At 37.0% G+C, this 19,318-nt stretch overlaps 1 protein-coding gene across 7 annotated transcripts in view; it reads right to left on the reverse strand.

Moving 5' to 3' along the window:
- Nucleotides 1-19,318, reverse strand: part of HIPK3 (homeodomain interacting protein kinase 3) — an 89,854-nt gene that overhangs the window by 20,554 nt on the left and 49,982 nt on the right. For all 7 annotated transcript variants that reach the window (XM_055300912.1, XM_055300905.1, XM_055300909.1 and 4 more), the window contains exon 3: nucleotides 3,634-3,757. In XM_055300912.1, coding sequence (XP_055156887.1) covers nucleotides 3,634-3,757 — 124 coding nt within the window. The remainder of the gene's footprint in view (nucleotides 1-3,633; nucleotides 3,758-19,318) is intronic.

Raw genomic sequence — 19,318 nt, forward strand, 5'->3', positions numbered from 1 at the left:
CGTTATTAATAAGAGCAAAACAGAAAAAAGATTATCTTGTACAACATACATTCTAAAAGATGAACATTTGGACAAAATGATAAACTGAGCTCCTGGCTCCATCCCTAGAACTCAATCTGGAGAGAGAGAATACCAGCGGAGGTTGATGGAGTTGAGAGACTAACGACCATGAAAACTCTCTTCGAGTGATATCAGAAAGAGAGTGGTAGGGTGAAAGTAAAGTGTGTAAGAGGGCCAGTGCCAGAATCTGAACACAGACTGGAGCAGGGTTTATTGGGCCCTTTTAACTCTCCCCCATATTGCCTTGAAAGTATCATTAGCCATAGGTAGTGGAAAGGTGGTCCACTGCTAACAGCATTGATTCTGGATTCAGTTTGCCTGTGTTGGATTCGTGGGCAAGTTATTTAACCTCCCCACACCTTGGTTTCCTCATTTGTAAAACACAGGCAATAGCAATATGCATCTCATAGGGTTGTCGTGAGCATTAAACAAATTAATCAAAGTGTAGAGACAGTTTCTGACACATAAAATAGCTCAATAAATATAAATCAATAATATTGCCATTACCCACTATACTGCCACTCTAAGAGAATAAAAAGGAAGTTTAAAAATAAAATACCGGGGATCCCTGGGTGGCGCAGCGGTTTGGCACCTGCCTTTGGCCCGGGGCGCAATCCTGGAGACCCAGGATCGAATCCCACATCGGGCTCCCGGTGCATGGAGCCTGCTTCTCCCTCTGCCTATGTCTCTGCCCCTCTCTCTCTCTCTCTCTCTCTCTCTCTCTCTGTGTGTATGTGACTATCATAAATAAAAAAAAAATTTAAAAAAAATACCGACAGCAACACAATTAGGTGCCCAAGTTTATCAGGGCAGCTGATGACTGGAACAGGAACAGATAACAGATAAAGGGATATCCTACTGACGGTATCTCCTCACATTCTAAATACACAAGTGTAATCTAGGAAGCTGGGGAAAATCTGTGAAATCCAACCACATTAATAAATAGACTACAGTAAAAACAACCAAAAAACACATAATGTGAACATTTTAATAGATGCATAACAACATTTGAAAGTCCAACCAACCTAGGATTTAAAAAATAATTAGAAAATTAGGAATAAAGGGAGTTTCTCTTATCTTGAAAATAGACATTTATCAAAATCTATATAGCACACATATATGGAAATGAGTATGAAGTGTAAGATCAAAAACAAGAATCCTTACATCATCACTCCTATTCACTTGTACTAATATATTTTAGAAAACTTAAAGACACTGAGTAATTATCAACTCTCAACGCTACATGCTAATATTTTTATTATTATACTCTTTTGTAATTAAAGTAATACATATTCTGAAAAAATATTGTTAATCTGAATCAGATTAACACCTGTTGCCAGTTTAAAAACCAGAAAAATCTATTATGGAATTTAGGAAAACTGAGTTTTGATCAGTGCCTTGTCTTAATCTACCATTGTGGCTTTTAACAAGTCATTTCATTTTTCTGGGCCTCGATTATCTCTTTTATAAAATAGGAAGGAGTGGTAACTAGATAATCTGTAGGGTCCTGTTCAGTACTAGTTCCAGTGTCCAAGACTAAAATAGTAAGAAGTCCCCATCCAAAGTACAGCAGCAAATCAACTTGAAGTTGCCACTAGATGGTGTCCTGCTCCAGAATACCATACATGTCATAACTTGTAGACCACAAAACCAGAGGTATACTTCTAGCATCTGACTGGTACCTCAGTCCTTCAGCAACTAAGAGACTCTGGGACACTCCAACTAGATCATCAACTCTTTCAAACCTAGCAACAGTCTAGCATCTGCATTAAAGTTCGTAGTTGGTAAAAAGCTGAAGGAAACCAGGATGTATGGAAAATGTTACAGAAACTACCTTCTAAGAGATATGCTGCAATGAACATGGAGGGGAAAAGGTAGAGACTATAGGATGCCTAGCCTAAAAGAGGAGGTTCATGGGTAGAAAGTCATTGGAAGAAGATAAGAGATTAAAGTTAATGACATCTAATCTAATATTAAATGACTTTTAGAGTCATCTCAGCAACATGTAAGTCACCAAATTCATAACCTCTCATCTTTTTTTTAAGATTTATTTATCATCAGAGGGATGGGGTTACAGAGGATAGAGAATCCTGAAGCAGACTTCCCACTGAGTGTGGATCCTGATGCAGGCCTCCATCCCAGGACCCTGTGATCATAACCTGAGGCAAGTTGGCCACTTAACCAACTGAGCCACCCAGATGCCCCCTCATACCCTTTTTGATATAAAAAGTTAAGCCCTGAAAATCAGAAATACGCACATTTTACTGTTACAATCATGTCGTGCATGCATTGTTCTATTTTGTATTTTTTCATTAAAAGTTAAATAGAATATCATTCCAATAAAGATACTTATTTACTAGAAGCACAAAATTGATGTAAGCATTGTTAATTTTGACTATTTTCCACTAAAATATGAGTAAATATCTCTCTAATAAGGAGGATGCCATGAACCTTTTTCAAAAAATATTGATTATTCAAAAAAAGAACCTTGTTATTGGGATGCCAGGGTGGCTCAGTGGTTGAGCGCCTGCCTTAAGCTTGGGTCGTGATCCTGGGGTCCTGTAATCGAGTCTTGCATCAGGCTCCCCACAGGGAGCCTGCTTTTCTCTCTCCCTATCTCTCTGCCCCTCTCTGTGTGTCTCTCATGAATAAATACATCTTGAAAAGAAAAAAAGAACCTTGGTATTAAAAAACAAAACAAAAACATAAGAAAAGAGCAAACAACATTCATTATCTAATGGCTTAGGGAGGCTAATGAACATAACTGAAAACTATCATGAGAAGTGTTTAATGAGGATGGCTGGGTGGCTCAGTGGTTGAATGTCTGCCTTCAGCTCAGGACATGATCCCGGAGTCCTGGGATGGAGGCCTGTATCAGGGTCCCTGCAGGAAGCCTGCTTCTCCCTCTGCCTGTGTCTCTGCCTGTGTCTCTGCCTTTCTCTCTCTCTCTCTCAAGAATAAATAAAATCGTTAAAAAAAAAGAGAAAGAAAGTGTTTAATGAAGTAATTTGCTGGATTCTACTGAGAATCATTTAAATACTGTTAAACTAGATTTTCAGTGTCATTCAAAAACAGCTTAAAATACTAAAGAGGGTTCAACTGACTGAAGTACTGAAGCCCAATAATTAATGGTTGTTGATTTAAGACCAATAGTTATGATGCCTTTTATTCCTTGGGAGTGGCTGACATTTCATCCATCAAAGTTTGACACCCAAGCATACCTTTAATATTTAAATGGACACAGACCAGCCCTTTAAATGTCTATAGCATAAAAATGACACAAAGAAATCATTCCAAATGTATTTGCAAAATCGGTTTTGGGGCCTGTGGATTGTAACTTTGTTTATAAAAGCTAACCTCACTTATTATAAAAGTTTTTAAAAACCAAACAGTTTTGAGATCTTGAATTTAAATTCCCTAAGATCTCAGGTTTTGTCATTTTATTTTAAAAATATTTTCATGAGTATTATATAGCTGGAGGAATGCATTCCTATTTTTAATAATATTCCTATTATTTTTCTTTACATTCTACTGATTCTTTACAGTCTATCTAGATCGTGACAGTTTTGATACCTGGTCATACTCCAAGGCTCCTGGGTAGAGTGGCCATCCAAGGAATAATTCTGCAATCACGCATCCCAATGACCACATGTCTATGGCTTCACAAAATGGCAACCCCAATATAATCTCTGGAGCTCTGAAATTAAAAAAGAAAAAAAAGTGATTTTCCTTTAAAATTATCTTATTTCATCTGACATTCTAAGAAAAGTTAGCAAAATGACGTAGCCTCTTTCTATTTATAGTAACTCTTCACTTTTCAGAATTCTTTAAAGCCTAGACATAATCTTGAATTAAGCTTACAAGGGCATGATGAGTACAACCATCGCTAGGATAAAACCTCTATACTTAACCTTATAGAGAATTTTATTAACATTAAAAATAGGAAAAAGCACAGATCTTGTCTTTGAGACTACAACAGATTAGAAATAATACACTAGAAAGAGAACTGGCAAACTATGAAATATACGCACTGTGACATCAACAGAACTTGAAAACCAGACATTGAGAGATAAGAGCAAAACAAAACAACCCCAAAGCCCAAAAGTGGATCTAGACCTAGATACCGCTTTAGAACACAGTAATAAATATTCACAAAACCAGGGCTGTTAGTCATCGAAAGAGACAAGACCAAGTACACTGTATTCTGCTTTAAAGGCAGAAAAATACAGAGTATCAAAAGAGTTAAAAAGCATTTTATGCACTTGAGGAGCTTTGATTACTTGGAAAATGTATTCCATGAAAAATATCATGCCCAGATAAATTATGTGTTACTTCACATGACTTTCCATGAGAAAACTAACATTCTGAGAGGCTTCACGTATAGCTATGTAATTCCAAAGTAAATCACACAGAGTTACCCTAAACAGTCTCAAATTTAAGAAAAGTTGTAAGATCAATATAATGAATGAGTTTTTTCATGAACCACTAGAGAGTAATTTGCCAAATAACTGTAAACTTTGTATTTCCTACAAACAAGGACATTCCCCCACATAACCACAATACAATCATCAAAATCAGGAAATGAACACGGATACATCTCTACCATCTAAGCCTCAGACTCCAATTTGGCCAATTATACTAATAATGAATGTGTTTTATGGCAAAAGGATCCAATTCAGAACCATGCATCACATTTAGTTGCATATCTTTTAAAATAGTTCCTCAAGTCTTTCCCTGATTTCTAGGACCTTGGCACAAGCTATTACAGGCCAGGTCTTTGTAGAATGTCTCTCAGTGTGGGTCTGCCTAATGTTTCCTCATAATTAGATCCGGGTTATAAATCTTTGGGAAGAATATTGTGTAAGTGATGCTTTTTCTCATGATGTGCTGTTAAGGTGGTGTACAATTCTGATTTGTTCCAGTACTGATAATATTCACTTTGATTATTTAACATGGTGTCTGCTAGATATTTCCATTATCAAGTTCCTCTTTTTCCCCTGTAATTAAGTATTCTGCAGGATTACACTTTGAGACTATATGTGTAAGTTGCTTCTTGTCAAATTTTCAATTTCTTCATTTATTTGCCTATGTGAGTATAAATTAATAGAACCCGATTTTATTCAATGAGTTATAAACCATTACTATAATTATCTATTTTGATACTCTCATTTTCTCAGACTTGACCAATCAGAACTCCCTCAACAAGCTACGGTCCTCATTAGTACCAGGATGGCACTGTTCCCAGGCCCTCTCCATATACATATTACATACAGTAAAACAAAATAAGGCTTCTGCTAATTTCTTTAACTGAGACTGATTTTCATTATTTTCCTAAAGCAGGTGATTCTCAATCTTGGCTGCACATTACAATCACTTGGTCCTGGCCACACTCTATACCAATTAACTCAGAAACTCAGGGGTTGGGACTTGGGAATCAGTATTTTTGTAAAGCTCAAGGGTGATTTAAATACATGGCCAAAGCTGAGAACCAAAGCCCCAGGCTAAAGTAAAGTAGTTGGACCAATGGGAAGATTGCTCCATCTTCTCCCTACAGCTCTTCTGATCAGAGTAAGTTCAAGGGATAATAAATAAGGTATTTTCTACCATTGATTTGAGATCTGTCCATTGACTCCTCTCCTGGACATCTCTGCCATAATTGATACTTAAAATTCAAGAGACTCTTAATCCACAAGCATTTGTTAAAAACAAGTACATACTATAAGGCATAGAAAATTATTAGAACACAGTTACAAAAGGCTTTCATTCGTCAAAATACTTAGTAAGGTTAGTGTATACATGTGAATTACATTAGTATAACCAAAAGCTGAACTGTGTAGAAAGGGGAAAAAACAAGTTACACTAAGTTATCAATCTTATATTCACAATATCATACAAAAGAAGACAGAGAAGATCTTATCCTTTTTTGTTCACTATGTTATACACAGAACCTAGCAGAGAATATGCACTCAGTAAACGTTTCTTAAATAAACCATTCCTACACAGTTGGGTCACACAAAACGAAGTATCAGACATAGGTCTGAGCTAAGCCTTGAGGAATAGAAGTCTAGGCAGAAAGAAAGAGAAATGTCCACAAAAATTGATAAAGAATATGTACTAACCCATACCAGAAAAGATTCAAAGCAAAAAGTTTTAAAAGTATCAACTAGAAAGCGATTCACTAGTGATGTTTCTTCATGTACGAATTTGAAATCTGAAGAATTATTAAGACTAACAGAGCTATAACTATGTAAGAGTTTTATGATTATTTTGAAATATTTACTATGAAAAAGTAATGTGATTTGAAATTGGCTACTGGAAACTTCAACATCACATCTGGCAATGCAAGAAAAGTAACAGAATGATAGTGCCTAGGCTATACAACTTAAAGAGACTGAAATTGATACCTGATTAACAATAAGAAAGGAGTTTCTGTCAATTAGACTAAGAGCAATGAATTCCTTCTACAATTTGCTACCATTTAATGAATGAGCCAAATTTCTAATTGATGGTGACAAGAATGTGGAGATATCTTTTCAAAATCTTCACCAGGAATTGCATAAAGCCACCTCAAGCACCAAACTTGAGATACAAAACTTATACTCAAGGAAGCAAACTCAACTTTCTCATTTTAAAATATGAAAGAATTTTTTTTGAAAGAATTTTAACTGCAAGTTTTACGCAAATCAATTGTGTATCATTGCATCAGCTAAGGTCTCCTGAAAAGCAGATAGATGTGCAAGAGATTTCTTGGCGGAAGGCAGGGGAGGGAGGAGCAGGTGATAACAGCCCCCAGACACTGAGCAATCTGACACTGAGAAAGAAGAAAGGTAAAGGGTGAGGTGGATAGAGAGAAACTCCCTACAGAACTGTTAGGAGAAAGTCTCGGCCAGCCCAATGCAGAGTCCCTAAGCAAAAAAATATCTGCTGGAGGAGCTCCCCATTTAGCAAGAATTGTTCAGCTCTAGTATCCCTACTGTGTTTGGTCACTGGCTACAACAGCTGGGTGGCCTATCTGAAGGTGCAACAGCTGGGGACTCAACTGCACTCCCCACAGGAGTTTCTCTTAAGGGGGAATCTTAGTGACACAATTCCATGGGTGCTACAACCATCCTCCCCAAAACTTTTGTATTTTATTTTCAAATATATATATATCATTTAAAAAAAAAAGACGCAACAAAAAAATAAATAAAAATTTAAAAACTCAACAAATTTCCTCACCAAGTCCCATTTAAATGTGCTCAAATTCTCTCCAGTCTACCCTAGCAAGCCATAAGATACCAACATTTTCTATGCAGATCAACATAAAAGGTTGGGAAGCACTACTGTAGAGCATTTACAATCTAGACGAAACTGCCAGATGTCAGAGCTCTACCAGTCAGTTTCACAATAAACTTTAAAAATTAAATTAGGCATAAAAGAACAATATATCCATCTGTCAGTAATGAATAAAACTTAGTTTTCTGGTTGTATCTTAATTGGCTCTCAAATTCTTTCTCTGGGCTAAGCATACTTTCAGATAAAAATGATAACAGGGATTCTAATCTATGGACCACTCTTACAAAAGAAAATCTTCTGTCCTACTCCTAAAAGAAATTGTTCCACTTCTTTTTTCATCTATCTTAACTCCCTTCTCAGCACCCATAATGTGGCAGTGTGTAACAGGGAATAGATGCCATGTGTATGTACTTTTGGAGACCAGGCAAGGCACACAGTAAACATGTCTACTGAATGGAGAGTATAATAAAACCTCTTAGTTACCTCTCTCTAAATAAAAACTCACCATTAGAAGTGTTAAACCCACCAACTAAAAAATTTAGGTCCTATGGTAACAAAGGCAATCTATATCTAAAATGCTATGTTTATTATTTTTTGTCACATGCTTTTAATCAAATTTTTCAATATTCATTAAGAATAAATCCTTTCTACTTTTCTGAAACCTTAAAACACTAATGTAAAATATAGGGTAAAGTGGGTAAGCTGAAAACAAAAAAAAATTTTTTTGACTACGCAAATTGAACTGAGGGCTTTTGCCAGAGTAGAAGAGAATGTTGGCAATACATGCTTCAAATAAGAACATAGTGGAATACTGTCATTCAGAAAAGAAGATGACTAAAAATGGAACATTTTATTTGCTTTACCTCATCTTTACTTACTTTGTAAGCTGAAAATTCAATTACTGGCAGAAGAAACCCAGCCCTGTTAGGAAAAAGGGTATCTCAGTTCAGGAATTCAGTATGTCTAGGTCTAGGAACAATTACATTCTTCCCCCCCCCCCAAAGAGGGAGGGGAGCAGAGGGAGAAAGAGAAATAGAAATAGAATCGTGAGCAGACTCCCCACTGGGTGGGGAGTTGGATATGGGGTTCAATCTCACAACAATCTCACAATCAAGACCTGAGCCAAAATCAAGAGTCAGACATTCAACCAACTGAGCCACCCAGGTGCCCTAACAATTACATTCTTATAAAAGAGACAGAAGCCTTGGGTCAACACTGCAAACTTGGGCACCTGGGTGGCTCAGTTCAGCTCAGGTCGTGATCCCGGAGTCCGGGGATCAAGTCCCTCATCGAGCTTCCTACAGGGAGCCTGCTTCTCCCTCTGCCTGCCTCTCTCTCTCTCTGTGTCCCTCATGAATAAATAAATAAAAATATTTTTAAAATAAATGAACAAACTACAAACTCATGATGATCACATTTCATGGCCATCAAGAAAATGTTGACCATACTCCTAACTTACAGAGAGGAATTTTCTTTGACATACAGAGAATATAATGGGTTAGGCTAATGTGAATATCTAGTCTGCCTACAGTTTCACTTCTCATTAAACTTAATTAGCATAATGCTGATATACTTCAGCGTCTGGTGAGTCTGGTGGCAGAGCCACCCAGGTCTGATAAAATCTAGAACACTAATCAAATAATTTCTGAAATGCCAAGCTAAGGGCCAGAAGCTAATGGTTCTTTTTTTTTTTTTTTTTTTTTTTTTTTTTTGCTTATGGTTCTGATAGATAACATCACTGAGAGGGACAGTCATCCAGGCTTCTCTTGAGGATACTTCTATACAAGGATTTACCTACATGCTTCTCTCTGCTTTTGACATAAAAAAAAAAAAATACTAGAGAAATACAGTACAAACGTGGAAAAGATAAATAAATGGTAAACTCAATAAAGATAAAAATACTAAAATGACAGCAGTCTTTTCAGAGGTAGAAGATGCAGAAGGCATTCATTTTTTTAAAATAACAGTTTTATTAAGCCATGGTATGACTCAATGGTTCTTAGTATATTCACAGAATTGTGCAACCATCACCACAATCAATTTTAGAACATCTTCAATACCCCAAGAAATGGTTAAACCTTATATACATTTAGCACATACCCTATTCTTCCCAAACTTCTCCAACCCTAGGCCACCACAAATTACTTTCAGACTCTTTACATGTGCCTATTCTAGACATTTCATATGAATGGAATCATACAAAGTAATATTTTGCGATTGGCTTCTTTCACTCGAATGTTTTCAAGATTGTGTAGCATGTGTCAGTACTTCACTTACTTTTATTGCTGAATAGTATACCATTGCGTGGATACACCATATTACTTAGCCACTAAGTGGACGTTTGAATTTTTTCCACTTCTTTCAAGTGATGATGAAAACATAAGAAGTAAACCAAGAATGGTCATATCAGCTCACTATGCTACTGAGCAAGAATATACTGCAGTGTGGAAGGAGGTCAGAGCAGAGAGGCCATACACCAAAGGCAAGTCCTGCCTTAGAGAGACCTAACCAATACAGGAAGAAAATGCCTTTGAACAGAGTAGAAACCCAAAAGTGAAAAGAGCTTTGTTCAATGCTGCAGTCTTTATGTTTGAGTTAATCCTGTGCTACCCCTTTTCTAAACCTCTAGGGCACTCTTGCCCATACACTGGAGATCCATCGCACAAGAGAGTGGGTCTCAGGTACAATTCCCTTCGGGTAAGTTTCACGAGTACTTTACGCTATGCTGGTACTAAGAAATTGCTAATCTATGCACAAAAGCTCAGGGAAGACAAATTTTGGAGTCTGGTAAGGAGGCACTGATTTTAAACAATGCAAATCATCTAAAGAGTATTTTTAACACTCAAGAGTAGGCACTTAGCTCTCCCTCCAACAGCAAGTAATTTACCTGAGTCTTCAAATTTTCATTTTTTAAAAGATGGGGTCGGGGATCCCTGTGTGGCTCAGCAGTTTAACGTCTACCTTCAGCCCAGGGCGTGAACCTTGAGTCCCGGGATCGAGTCCCATGTCGGGTTCCCTGCATGGAGCCTGCTGCTCCCTCTGCCTGTGTCTCTGCCTCTCCCTCTGTCTCTCATGAATAAATAAATAAAAATCTTTAAAAAAAAAATAAAAGACGGTGTCTACCAACCCTATATTCCCCAAAGATTACCTAAAGGACTAATCTTACACTTTTACCTATAAAAGAATGTGTGTAAAGTGTAAAGCATCATATACATTCCCCTAATTTATTCATCCTCCCGCTGTCCGAATTCACACCTCCTCTCTTCTCAAGCCACCACCTCCTCCCCATCCTCATTCTGGACTGTTGTCCTTGCATCCTACTTCACTGAAAAAAATAGACAGCATTTGAAAGAAACTTCCAGCTTCTCATCACCACATCTACTAGCCCACTTGCATCTGTCAGTGCTTCTATCTAAGGCATCCAGGCTCACTTACTGAAGTATATCACTCCACCAATTTCCTACTCTCTCCGCCCAGCCCTCTCTTCATCTCTCTCTCTCTCTCTCTAGAACCATCTTGTTTATACACTCTCCATCAGCCATCACCCCTTTCTTTTCTCTTCCTTTACCAGCCTGTAAAACAGGCTGTTTAGAAAACACTGTTTAGAAAAGCTGCCTCCAATTCTGCCCCTGTATTGAATTTACTCTAATCAGGTTTTCATTACCCCACCATTAAAATAGCTCTTCTCAAGGTCACCATCAGCTACTGCATTGCCATATCCTCCATTTACTGGACCTGCAGCATCTGACACGGCTGATTATGCTCTCCTGCTTTAAACACTGTCTACATTTGTCTTTCAAAACACCACTCTTTGCTCTCCCCTTTGCCTCACTAGCACTCCCTTCTCAGATTCCTTTCTAGTTCCATCTCATTCCCACAACCTTTAAATTCTGGAGGTTCAGTCCTTGGATATCCATCCTCTCTATCTACACTCACTTCCCTTAGGTGATCTCATCCAATCAAAGTTTTAAGAAATAGAGTTGCTATTTAACACTCTCAAATGTATGTCTCCAATCCAGGCCTCTTTGCTTACCTTACATAGACTTATGTATCCAACTGTGTACTCAACATCCCTTCTTGAATGTCTATTAGATATTGCAAATTAAACACATTCAAAAAGCACTCCTAATTTCCCCTAACCCACTCCTCCATCTCAGGAAATGACAACTCAGAGTTTTTCAGGCTCATAATATGGGCAAATCAAATTTGATTCTTCTCTCTGTCTCACTTCTCACATTTACAGTCAGATCCCACTGACTCCATCCTGAAAACAGATCCAGAATCTGGCCATTTTGCTCCACCTTTACTGCTACCACCCTACTCCAAGCAACCATCATCTCTCATTTGGATAATTACAAAAGCTTCCTAATTGTTCTTCTTGCTTCTGCCCCTGTCCTCTACCACCTAGTCTCAACTTAGTAGACAGAGTGGTCCATTAAAAACACAAGGTAGACACATCACTGTTCTCCTCAAAATCCCCCAAAAGCTTCCCATCTCAAAGTCAATTCCTTACAATGGCCCACAAGATCATACATGATTCAACCCTTAACTATATCTAATATTTCCTATCACTATCCTAACTTGCTTGCTCTGATCCACCCACACTAGCCTCCTCTTTCTAACCACAGTTCCTGCCTCAAAACTTTTGTGCTCCTCTAGGAGAAGACTCCAGGCAGAAGGAATAGCGGGATTTTTTTTAAAGATTGATTTTATTTATTTATTCATTCATACATACATACATACATACATAGAGGCACCCCGGGCTGCAGGCGGCGCTAAACCACTGTACCACCGGGGCTGCCTGGAATAGTGGGATTTAACCTCTTTACTCTTACTTTGCATTTCTGCACAAAGATCATATTAGAAGGGTTCTCTGACCACATTAAATAGAAGGGCAAGCCCCTGCTGACACAAACTTAACTCTCCTCACCACCAACTGACATAGACATAGATATAAATACATACATACACACATACATATACACACCAACTGACACTATATATTTAGTATAGTCATCCGAGATCAAGAGTTGCATGATCTACTGATTCAGCCAGCCAAGTGCACCAAGTATAGGAACTTAATTCTCTTAATGCTATATTTCCAGCAAGGAGAACACTGCCTAGCACACAGGCACTCAATCATTTATTTGTTCAATGAACTGATCAATGAAAGGGAGCTGTTAGCAAACATTCATTAATTTTAAAATGCTAAGAATATTTTTGTTTCATCAAATACATAAGCCAAAGAGGTATCAACTAAGAGACTTTTACGTATCAGCCACTTTACATTAGGGACAACTGAAATGTTCTGACTATAAAAAACAAACAAACAAACACAATTTACTGAGCTTTAACAATGGGCTAGGCATTGTGGAAATAACTTTTAATGCATTATCTCATTTAAACAAGTGTTCTAAAAAAAAAAAACAGATTTCTACATTGTTCTTCTGCTCCAAGATAAAAAATGCTGGTAAACAAAATGTTCCACGTAAAACAGAAGAAGCCCTCAGTTGAGTACAGCCAGCCCACAGAATCATGAGAAATAATAAATCATTGTTTTTGAAGCAACTAAGTTTGGAGTTGCCAGACAACAACAGATAACTGATACACTGCCTCATTACCCAGAAAGTTATGGAACTAAAGATTTCAAATGCCTGATTCCAAAAGCCTTCTCTATAACATATAACTCAAATTATAAAATCTTATGACGGAAAGAAACAGAAAGTCAAACAGAAAACCCAGAAATTAACACCAAAGACATTTTAGCAATTAAATTAAAGTTGTGCTCCAGTTTAATTTCCCACAAAATAAAAACATACTAACTTACTAACTGATCTATGTTTTCTAATAGTTGCATACCATGAGAAAACATCTGTTATGTGCCTTTTTTGATGAACTGGTCTTTAGGTTTCCAGGACAATTTTTTTTTAATATTTATTTATTTATTCAGAGAGAGCGAAAGAGAGGCAGAGACACAGGCAGAGAGAGAAGCAGGCTCCATGCAGGGAGCCTGACGCGGGACTCAATCCCGGGTCTCCAGGATCACACCCTGGGCTGAAGGTGGCACTAGGCCCTGCGCCACCGGGACTGCCCTCCAGAACAATTTTTTAAAAAAAGATTTTGCTGCCATTTCTTAAATCAACTTTTTATTTTGTATGAATCCATTAGGAAATATATAATAACAGCAAAAAACATCAAATAATTATATAACACTATGAACCAGGCAATGCTCTAAGTGCTTTCTAAGTATTAACCTACTTGGTAGCCCTGATAATCCTTTTAACAGATAAAGATACAAACACTGGGATAAGTAATTTGCCTCTAGGATAAATAATTTGCCTAAGGGTCACACAGCCAGTGAAGAAAGGTACAGGTGGGATTCAAAGCCATGTTTTATGACTTCAGAATCCACACTTTTAGCTACTATACTTTATCAGAAACAATGTCTGGGATTACTGACGCTATCACAATTTTGTCTTACTGAAGTTCTCCCACCTGGATGTTCAATTTATCATTAAAAGTATTCTTCTTTTCTCTTTAAACATATTACCTTTGATTTTAAGCCTAACCGGGAAATGTGAAGTATAAATACTTATGTAAAAGAACGCAGCTGACATTTTTTACTCCTTTTCCTAATCTTTAAGCATTTACTCATCTTAACCATAAATAATCTTTCACATTAAACACACAGTCATCTGCTAGATACATCTTAGTTAAAATAAGACTTATTTTAGCAAATACTGTGCTCCCAAAGATGACTGTAATGTCCTTTTACAGAAACAATTAAGGAAATGAGCTCAACAGTGGATTTGACCATCTACTCGTAAGTGCCAATTCAACATCACACACTCAATAAATTTTTACTATCAAAGCTCTGTACCTAGCAAAAGACAGCAAAGACCTAAAGTGGTTATAAAATGCAAGCACCAGTAAGTGTGCGTTCATACAATCAATCTAACAAAGGATATACACTCAAGTTTTATCGGCAACTCTGAGGAATCAACCTGGCAAGGAGGGAAAAGTATACCTTCCCCACGATGTTTTTTAAGATTTCATTTATTTATTTATTTGAGAGACAGAAAGAGCTCATGAGCAGAGGAAGGAGGGTGAGAGAGAGAGAATCTCAAGCACAGAGCCTGAGGTGGGGACAGATCTGACCATCTTGAGATCATACTGGGAAGTGAAATCAAGTGTCAAGGCTCAACCCAACTGAGCCAACTAGGGACCCTCACAATGTTTGTTTCTAAAACAAGCAAAATGGGCAGCCTCCGGGGGGTGGGGGGGACCTCAGTGGTTTAGCATCGCCTTCAGCCCAGGGCCTGATCTTGGGGCCCCAGGATTGAGTCCCACGTCAGTCTCCCTGCATGGAGCCAGCTTCTCCCTCTGCCTCTCTCTCTGTGTGTGTCTCTCATGAATAAATAAAATCTTTAAAAAATAAAATAAAACAAGCAACCTTATAATATACAATAAAAAACTAATCTTAAAAATATTGTCAGTCACCTGGACTTAATAGGAATTTCACACTTCTAATATTATTACCATCAACTTAGACCACAAAATCGGTATGAAGGTGAACCGTTTCCTTTCAGTGTAAGGAACAGCCTTCTGTGAGAGTTTCTCAGGTTTCTCAGGTAGGAATACACTGCTTCTGGAAAGAAAGAACACTGGAGACGCATCTCAGAGCCTCTTTGTCTGTAAGGAAGAGCGTGAAGGAGGTTCTTGTAAGCACAACAGGAGAACTTACATTGGAAGACCTGAGGATCCTTCCAAATCATGCTACTACTAAAATTTATGAAAATATCAAAGAACATTTCTACAACTGGGACTTTAACAGAGAGATGACTTTTAAAATATACTAGTGAGTTAACTTCCAGCTTGATCAACACTCTTTTCAATATCCTGCAGTACAGTGCTTTTTTAAAACCAACAAAATTTCAATGCTCTGAGAAAGGCAAATTTCCAGAGACAACCACTTTTAGAAATATTTTTTAAGTTATAAATGTTTTTAATAAGAAATTTGTTGCTGTAGGCAGTAATATCACTACAGAATACTAGATGATCACAAAGACTTTTTTAATGACTGTTAACAGTAAGCTATTCAATAACACGTTGAAGTGTAATCAAAGTACGCACTCTTAGAATAGACACTCATTCAAATGTAGCTTAAGTCGTGGCCTAAAAATATCACAATTAAAAATATCCTTATTGCAAGGCCACTTAATCTTTTAAGTATGCAGGACAATGATCCAGATCAAAGCACGAAGTACAAAGAACAGCAGTAATAATAAATAATTTCAAAACCTGGTAGAAGACACTAGACAGCAAAGATTTAATATTCAAGACCAATATGCCAAGTGAACTTAGAGCCCAATGTCCAAAAAGATGGATACATCAATAATTTACAGATCTATGCTCAACCACTGATATTTTGTAAAGACAGGGTTCAGAAACATATTCCATTTATAAACAACACTGTATCTTTCTTTCATCTTTTGCCTAACAAGAACAGTTCCAAGACCACCGAAAATTCTCATGAAATGGAAGAGAAAATTGTTATTAACATATATCAAGAGAGAGAAGCAAAGGAGCTAAATTGGGAGGGGAATGAAAAAAATATCTGTAAAAAATAAAATAAAAATATTATCTGTAAAAAATATCTGTAAAAATAAAGGAAAACATTAACAACTGAGTTTGAATATGTCTGTTCTTTAGATGTATGGTTATATGCTATTGGATATAAAAAATCAACGTGTGACCATCATATATACAAACTGTACTATTAATATCTTACATTTGTATTGCATTTGTATTTTACAACCTGTTCAAATATTTTATTCTATGAAGTAAAAAGATAAATGTTATTATCCTTATTCTACAGATGATTAGGAAGGAAGTAAGGGGTCCCTGGGTGGCTCATGGGTATAGCGCCTGCCTTCGGCCCAGGGCGCAATCCTGGGGTCCTGGGATCGAGTCCCATATCAGGCTTCCTGCATGGAGCCTACTTCTCCCTCTGCCTGTGTCTCTGCCTCTATGTGTCTCTCATGAAAAAATAAATAAAATCTTAAAAAAAAAAAAAAAAAGGAATTACAAAACAGTCCCAGATTTCCTAAATTTAACTGTAAGATATATTTATAATGAATCATCAGTAGGTGCCAATAGAAGCTCATAGTCTATAAGGTATATTTAAACTAAATCAGACAAAAAATATTTAATTGCAATAAATGATTCAATTTTGTAACTTAATAATTACTGAAAATGACAAAAAATATTTATTGAACTCTAATTAGGGGATCAGATTCAATACTAAAGTTTTAGGTTCATCATCTCATTAGATTCTAACAAAACACTCTGGGGTAGGTATTGTATTACCCCAATTTAGAGATGAGGAAACTGAAGCAGAGAAGCAACTTTTCAAGGTCTCGTGGGTGGTAGGTCTCGTAAACAAACCTATGCAGTCTGAGTGAGAGTCCAAGCTCAATGCCACCATAGATAAATAGATAAATCATCTTTTTTTTTATGAACTATCGCAAATGCATTACTTAATCATATGCCCATAAACCTATGCATTAGGGCTAGGCACTGATTCATCAGATGATCTTAAACAATCCAGTGGCACTCTGGAACATACCATTTCTTTCTCTTTTTTTAAAGATTTATTTTTGAGAGAAATAGTGCTCACAGGGGAGGGGGAGGCGATATATGACAGGGGTAGGTGTGTGAGCAGGGGATAGGGCAGAAGGAGAGGGAGGGAATCTCAAGCAAACTCCCCACTGAGCACAGAGTCCCACTTGGGGTTAGATCTCACAATCTTGAGATTATGACTCGAGCCAAAATCAAGAGTCGGATGCTGGGATCCCTGGGTGGCGCAGCGGTTTGGCGCCTGCCTTTGGCCCAGGGTGCGATCCTGGAGACCCAGGATCGAATCCCACATCGGGCTCCCGGTGAATGGAGCCTGCTTCTCCCTCTGCCTATATCTCTGCGCCTCTCTCTCTCTCTCTAACTATCATAAATAAATAAAAAAATTAAAAAAAAAAAAAGAGTCGGACACTTACCTGACTGAGCCACCCAGGTGCTCCTGGAGCATACCATTTCTTAAAGGCCAATAATCTTTAAACAGCTAGGCAAAAAAGTAGTCCCCCCTTACCCATGAGGGTTATATTCTATGACCCTCAGGTATATATACGTATGTTTTTTCCTACACATATGATAAAGCTTAATTTATTTTTTAAAGCTTAATTTATAAATCAGACACAAAAGATTAACAATAACAAAAAACAGAATTATAATAATACACAATAAAAGTTGTCAATGTAGTCTCTCTCTAAATATCTTACTGTACCATACTCACCCTTCTTCTTGTGATAATGTGAAATGATAAAATGCCTATGGGATGAGATGAAGTGAGGTGAATGATGCAGGCATTGTGATGTGCTGATCCTGTGACAGTAAGTCAGAAGGAGGATCATTTCCTGTCAGAACCACGGAAACCGCAAAAAGCAAAACTGTGGATAAGGGGAGGACTACTGAATATTACCATTTTTTCATACTTCTTTTCCTTGTATGTTGACATACTTTTAGACTCAGAAAAATTGCAAAATAATGCAAAGAATTCAACCAGATTCCCCAAACATTTTGCCACATTCGTATCCTCTCTTTTACATGTACATACAAATAAAATTTTTCTGAATCATTTAAGAGTTAGGTTGCAAACACTGTATTCCTTTACCCCTAAATACTTTAGTGTGTACTTCCTAAAAACAAGGACAGTTTATTACTTAGCTACAGTATATTTGTAAAAATTAGAAAATTAATATTGATACAATACTATTATTCAGATTTTGCCAACTACCAATAATGCCTTCCTTTATATCAAACAAAATTTTTAAAAAATAGATAAATCCCAGACCCCGGTCTCTTTAGTTCCATTTATCTGCAATATGAAATAGCTCATTTATGTGGTTTTCATGATCTGTGATTTTTGCATACAGGCCAGTTATCTTCTACAATGTCCCGCAATTTGTGTTTATTTAAGGTTTCCTCACAAGGTTCACGCTGTTTTCAGCTGGAATACCACAAGAGGAATGCTATCTTACACTTTATTTTTTAAAGTATATATTAGAAAACATTACTATCATCCATTTTCTCAAGGAGTATTTATCAATACTCTTTGGAATAGGTTGTTATGTGCTGATGTAGTCAAATAACTACAGACCTCAGAGAAACAAACAATTCAAATCCCAGCGCTGGTAGTTACTTAAAAAACTCTAGGCCTTAGGCAAGTTACAAACGTTACTGCCACCTCAACTCATTCATATGCAAATAAGGGATATACTTGCCTTTCCATATTACTGTGACAGAAAAACCAAGAATTTGGAACACAATATCCCTTCCCCCCAAAAGCACCTGAAGTTGCTTGACTGATTTTCCCAAGGTCACAGGGTCAATAAATGGTGATGCCAAAACACAGAAACGTGGATTTAACCTATAAATATATGAAATAAAATGTGCCTTCTACAAGCAGTCCTGTTAATGTGTCTTCTCTATTAAGAAGAACATAAGGTCCTTAATATCAGGAGCTGCCTCTCGGTTGGTTTTATACTTCATACAGCCCCTAGCAGAGTATTTTATAAACAGAAGTCAGCCCTTAAAGAAGTACAATGAACACAAAATATTCAATTAGACACAATGCTTCCCCAAATACATTCCATTTTAATATATATTTTAAATTCTCAGATATTTGATAACCTACAAAATGGCCAACTACATTAAGCAATGTCTGTACTTGGAGCAACAGAATTTAAGGAAACAGGAAAATGTGAAACACACACACACATATACATTTTTCCCTACATACCTAACCCTGCATACTTTTGTACCAGACCATTGATCCCAACAAATAACCATTCCAAAGAATTGCCAGAAATCATTAAGAAGTTTTCAAATACTGAGTTATATTCTACCTATTAAAAGAAAATGGAAGGGT

Source organism: Nyctereutes procyonoides, unplaced genomic scaffold, assembly GCF_905146905.1.
Source record: "Nyctereutes procyonoides isolate TBG_1078 unplaced genomic scaffold, NYPRO_anot_genome, whole genome shotgun sequence".
Lineage (NCBI taxonomy): Eukaryota > Metazoa > Chordata > Mammalia > Carnivora > Canidae > Nyctereutes > Nyctereutes procyonoides.